At 32.7% G+C, this 6272-nt stretch overlaps 1 protein-coding gene across 1 annotated transcript; it reads right to left on the bottom strand.

Annotated features, from left to right (window-relative positions):
* Positions 1–2126: 2126 nt before the first annotated feature.
* On the bottom strand, positions 2127–5130 carry LOC114736053 (protein DETOXIFICATION 14-like). The gene is made up of 8 exons (XM_028923836.1): positions 5110–5130; positions 4158–4466; positions 3491–4035; positions 3301–3390; positions 3124–3180; positions 2713–2951; positions 2391–2596; positions 2127–2213 (listed from the first exon to the last, which is right to left on the bottom strand). The coding sequence occupies exons 1-8, from the start codon at positions 5128–5130 to the stop codon at positions 2127–2129; spliced, it is 1554 nt and encodes a 517-aa protein (XP_028779669.1).
* Between the last annotated feature and the right edge of the window lie 1142 nt (positions 5131–6272).

The raw sequence follows: 6272 nt of genomic DNA, 5'->3' as shown, positions 1-6272 counted from the left end.
GGGAATGGGGAAGAAACAAGATGAAGTTTGGGTTCATTTTTCCTCTTGTCTTTTGCTAATAAAGTGTCGATTTTCAATTTGGAATAGAGCAACTTTTAGCAGCTTTGGGTTGCATCTTACTAGGGACAGAGATGTTTTTTTAAACTTCATTGAATTACAGTCAGGTCCCTTTAGGACTTCAAATTTATTATCAAGTTTTTTGAGGCCTTTTTGCTGTATTTTGTGTTCCGTGAGACCTCAATGTCATTTTCTCAAACTATATCGTTTTAGGTGTAAAGACAAGTGCTGAACACACTTTTTTTTCCCCAACCCAAACATCTATTACTCTAGAATTTTTTTCTAATTGTATTCAGTATACTACAATAATTTTTGGTATAGTTAACATTCTAAAATGTTTTTCCAATAGCACCCAATATCTTGCTAGCTTCATCTTGAAATATTTCGTAAACTAATTTGAAGATATTGGATGTTACTGAAAAAAATAATATAAGGTATTGGATGTATTAAAATTAGTTTAGATACTGAGTGCTATTAAAAATATTTTAAAATATTAAGTGCACTTAAAATTAATTTAAAATACTGGAATAACTGAGGGGGGGGGGGGAAAAGGAGGAGGGGGGCAGCGCCACTCAAAACGGTGCAGTTTTGCGTAGATGAGGGGTAACGGTGAAAAACCTTTCGAGGCTTTTTCTCACACTCCTCTTGGATCCAACTGAGGATTCATAGATCCTCTTACTTTGGTCTGGACCCAAATTCAGTTTTGGACTTGTACACTAAAACTACTATTTTACTCCTCTCCATCAGTATTCAAATCTGTGCTTAATTTGGAAAAATTAATCTGAGGCATTTTATATGAATTTTTTTTACCTTAATTAGCTTTCTTGGCTCATATAATTATTTTCTTAAAATTTTTCTGCCAAATGATATCCTCTAACCATTTTTCCTTCAACTTTTAGGAAAATAGGCTCTTAATTCTCAAAAATTAGTTTTAAAATTATTTTTAACTATTTCTCGTAAATAAATTTCTTCATAAACTTTCTAATCTTCCAAAATAATATTTCATAGATTTTTCTTAATGTTTTTAGTCCTTTAGATAATTTTAATAATTATTTTCTTTTTTGTTTCCTTAAAATTTCACCCAAAATAGGTTTTTAGCCAAATATACCTTTCTTAGACATTTTCACCTTAGATAATTTACTTAGGCCTCAAAAATATCATAAGAACATTTTTCCTATTTTTCTTGAATTTGCTTAATTTTCTTGGCATTTTCAATAATTATACTTTTGGCTCAATATTTAGTCTTGTTCATACTTTTTGTCCTAAACTTCTCATTTTTTTTCACCGTTTGGCCTGACTTATTTAATCAATATTCAAAAGTGAGGATGTTACATATTCTATGGTTTCTTTTTTAAAATTATAGGCCTGTTTGGACATATATAACGGTTAAAAGTCACAGATGTTATTATCAACAAATAATCTATTCAACAGTTCACTTAACAACCATAAAAAATGGCTTCTCCGACTCAACTTTTATCCACATTTTCCATATAACTGTCGAATTTAAGGCATCATTCTTCCTTTTCTTGTAGTACTGTAGTTATTAAAATAGTGCCCATAATTTTAAAAACTTTACTTAAGTATGTCAATGAAGGGTATTCATGTAATTTGACCACTTTAACTCATTTGCTTAATTATGGGCCTGTTTGAAACTGTGTTCAAAAATACTTATAAACATATATCACGTAAGTTGAAACAAAACTTCTCTCACATATTTATTTTATATTTCATAAATCATGATTAAAAAATTATTTATAAAATATTCCAAACAGGCTCTACATCACTCAAAACATCCTATACAAAAGAAATGATTTTCTTATCTAACCAACACATTTTATCCCAAAAATAAAAACGCAAGTAAAATTTGTACGAGAAAGAAAAGAAAATAATGGAAAATTGATTTTGACAAGTATGTTAACAACAGTATATTATTCCATTGAAGCTTGTGCATGTGGCCTTGGATTCAACTTTCAATCCCACCCACTGTAGTTCTAAAGCTTCATCCGCCATTTTCATATAATCTCCAAATATCTCACTTTACCCCAATTAAATGGCCTTAAAATTAAGTACTACACTCTTGTTGCCGAAATCAAACCATTTTCCTCTTCTTCTTCCTCCAATGTTCTCTGCAATGTCCTCTCCCTAGCCTGTCTTGCCTGCAAATTATATTCAAGCTCTTTCACAATGAGAACATTTCAAATAAGCACTATTTAAAAGTTCAAAAGTTGCTTCAGAATCTTAATTGCTCAAAAATAAAAGGTCAATTAAGCTTCAAATTTCAAGATAAATTGATGTATTCTTTTGAAAGTAATATAATCATGAAGAAAACAAACCTCTTTTATCCAATCTGTATGACCGATTATGATCAATAGCACAATCACTTGGCAGATTGTACCAGTCGTTATTCCAAGCCAAAGGCCTTTTCCTCTCATGCCTACCCAGAAACCCAATATTGCAGCCAGTGGAATGCCAACCACATAATAAGATCCAAAATTCACATATGCCCCTATGTGCTGCCACCCACTTCCCCTAGCAATTCCTATTTAGCCAAGAAACAAGATTTCCAAGAACAACAAAATCTGAGTTTGATTATAATAAGAATATACTTTTGTTGGGATCGGAATATAGTATTAGAATGAAATATTTTATGTATACCTGTAAGGGTACCTTGTAAGGAGTCCACAAAAACAGACATGACTAACAGAGGAGCTATGTCTTTCACGTAATGTATCACTTCAGGCTCACTGCTAAAAACATTACCCAAAACATTACGGCTCACAAAAACGATTGAGCTCACTAAAAGAGCCTCACACGTTGCTAGAATCCTAGAACATAAAGCAGATACTCGCGCCGATTCTGGACTTGCAGCTCCTAATGCATTTGAAACTCTTGTGCTGAATAATAATATCGTCCACAAGAATCACGCATGAGAAAGAATTGATTTAAGTGAACATCTAAGAAGCCACACTATTTATATATAAATCATTATATCCATAGGATTGGAGATAACATTTATAAATGAAAACATATAAATAGATTGACTGATCGATGTTATGTGATGCAAACCTGGCTGCTGAACCAATTGATTCTGGTATGGAATAGATTGTAACATTCATTGATACACTGGTCATAAGATTCAAATTTGTATAGAGAAATAGTTAGCATTAAATCATTATTGGAGTGCAATCAAAACTACTTATGATGGATTTTAGAAACCGAAAAGTTTAGAAAAAGCATAAATACCAAACAGCTAAGATTGAAGTTTCAAGCTCTGGGTTTGGCCTTAGAAGACCAGCGAGCAATGTCGTCACTTCATATGACCACCATTGGAGGCTGAAATATTTAGTCATCGTTATCAGTATATCAATATTCGAGGTATAATGTAAAATATATAGGAAGTCATAATTGTTATTTGGATTAGCCAGAAAAGTACCAAGCCATTATAGCTGAAGGAATAGCGAAGCGAAAGAACTCTCCAATGCCTTGGAAAAGCTCCATAGATATAGGAGTCCGAGTCTTTGCACAAGAATCAGAGAATTTCATATATAACGCAAGCAAGATCACATTCAACCAATATGAAATACCAATGGCAAACGCTCCGCCAAAACGACCCATTCCAGATTTAAAAACCATTGTCCAACAGAAAACTATGTGGAAGCAGATGATAAATGAAGAAGAGAGAACAAGAGGGGTGATCAAGCTCTGCATAAGATAGTATCGAACTAGGGCTTGAAGTATTGCATACCCAAAGAGCGCAGGAATCAAACAAACTGCAAATTCGCCTGCTTCATGTGCAATTAAAGGATCTTGACCAAGTAAAACCAGCAGCTTCCCCAAGTTTAGCCACAAGACACACAGAGGAAGACAACATAAAATAAGACAAAAGATGCCAGTTTGAATTTGAACACCAAACTTCTTATATTGTTTAGCTCCATAGGCTTGCCCACATAATGTTTCAAGTGCAGAAGCCAATCCAAACTGTTATATAAAAGTACAAATTACAAAATCCAAAATGCAAATATTAGATATCAATCAAAAGTACAAAACCCCACAATACAAGATAAAGTTGTTACTCTTAAGTAAAACAATAAGTGACTTACGATGACGCTAAAGCCAGTGACAGCACAAAGTGAAATGGCAACACCAGTGCTAGATTGAGCAAGTTTTCCCAAGTGACCCGCCATCATCAAAGCGATGGTTTGCAGAAAGAAGGTTGACGCATTCACAGCCACCATAGGCCCTGCTACACAACAAACTGCTTTCACTTCTTGAGCAAACACACGCCATGTTATGGATAGATGATCCTCTTCATTCACCAGCTTTGTTTTTCTCCAAGAGTCCCTTTTCCATTTTTCTTCCTCTGGCTCGCTCACAAGCACTCCTATAATAAGATCTTCAATGTTGAAATACTATAAAAGTGTTAACATATTAATGATTAAGATAATAAAACTTTTGGGGTGCTTTTAGTTTTCCTCAATTATCAATTTAGCCTCTAAAATTTAATTTTTGTCAATCAAGCTGTAAAATACGCCCTTGCGTTGTCATTGCGAAAATGACTGATTATTGAACCATATCAGAACGATGACTAATTTTCAAAAGCTGGTGTAACAAATTAATATATTTTTAACTTTGTATATAAATAAATTAAATTGAAACATTTTATAGAAAACGTATTTGAATACACGACCGAGTAGGTAATATATTAAAACTATGCAACTACAATAGGGTACTGTTTAAATAATGCCATGTTTAGTTGGATGAGGTGGTTTGATGCACTATGTTGGTCTTATTTATAACACAGATTGAAGAAATTTTTTAACCTAATTACAAGGCATGTCAGTAATTTTTTGTCGCTAGTTCCCTTTTATTACCTAGGTAAAGCTAAAAATTTATTAAATATTTATGGTTGGAGTAATGAACCATAGTTCTAATAGAACATCTAAAAATTCACTTATAAGAAGCATCATCAAAAGGGTACAATAACATTTAGAGATCATCAATACAAGAGATTTTGATTGCTTGCATGGACAATCTGCTCCATGGACGGAGTACGAAGAGTCTAACAGCACGCATTTTGGGATATAGACACACCCGTGCAAATGAAATTAGGGTCAAACTGGATAGTTTAGCAAAAGTTTAAACGTGGAGAATTTTTGGTCTTTTTTGGGTGGGGGGTTATAAATTAAATAAAAGGGTTAATAAATCAATAAGCAACTCATGTTTCAAAGAATAAATAAAGAAAAATATTTGTAGGTCCCACATAAAAAATTAAATATAAGTAGATCCAAAATTTTTATATTAGGTGAAGTTATAATTTTTTACCCTTGATCTTATTTCTTAAATGCATTCAGCACCCTAATCTATTTAATGGTGTAATTTTATCCATAATAGATCAGAGTAAAATTGCACCAAAACAATCATGCGTAAAATTATACAATTGAAAAATTCGAGATATTGGATGCCACCTAAGAAAAAGATCATAAATAAAATTACACCTTTATCTTTTATATTTTACAAAACGAACTTATATAATTATAATTTGACTTGCTCCATTTACAAATTAATCAAATTTAATAATTTATGTTTACAAGTGAAATTTCAATATTTACAAGTCATCATTTACAAGTTAAACTTGTAAAAACAGTTGAATTTCTCATGACTTATTAGTATATTTAATTTTCCCAAAGAAATAAAGTCGCTCACACCCACAGCGCATGCCGTTTCACTTCCTGATATGGTTATATATAAGCAAGCTAAGAATGCATGTCCTAGTGTTGAAGTTCAAAGCTGTAATCTAACGCAAGAAACTTTCTGATTCCATAGTGGGAGAAAGGGATAAGAGAGACGCAAAGTTTTCTAAATGTGAAGAATATGAAATTACCACAAATAAGCTTCTGATCGATAGCGTGATCTTGAAGATAATGATCCCTAGCCAATCCTTTGAAGCAGCTCGGCAGCTCTGAAAATGAGTTTAGAGAGTGATGAGGGAGATGAAGATGAACAGATGGGAAAGACACACACACACACACACATGTAATGGCGCGAAGAAATGTAGTTTTAAGGTCAATAGAGATCTAATCAGACAATTAAAAATAAGCCATGTGTTTCTTAATTTTATCATTGTTCACATTACTTTTGTATATGAAATATCCCTTTAACCTTTTGAAAAGGAGGGGAAAAAGTATGAGTAAACCTAACCTTTTAGGATGAGTTGT

This window comes from Neltuma alba, unplaced genomic scaffold, assembly GCF_004799145.2.
Source record: "Neltuma alba isolate B1F8T4 unplaced genomic scaffold, ASM479914v2 tig00002720_pilon, whole genome shotgun sequence".
In the NCBI taxonomy this organism is placed as follows: domain Eukaryota; kingdom Viridiplantae; phylum Streptophyta; class Magnoliopsida; order Fabales; family Fabaceae; genus Neltuma; species Neltuma alba.
The sequence above is the reverse complement of the archived record's forward strand: the minus strand, read 5'-3'. Positions and strand labels throughout refer to the sequence as shown.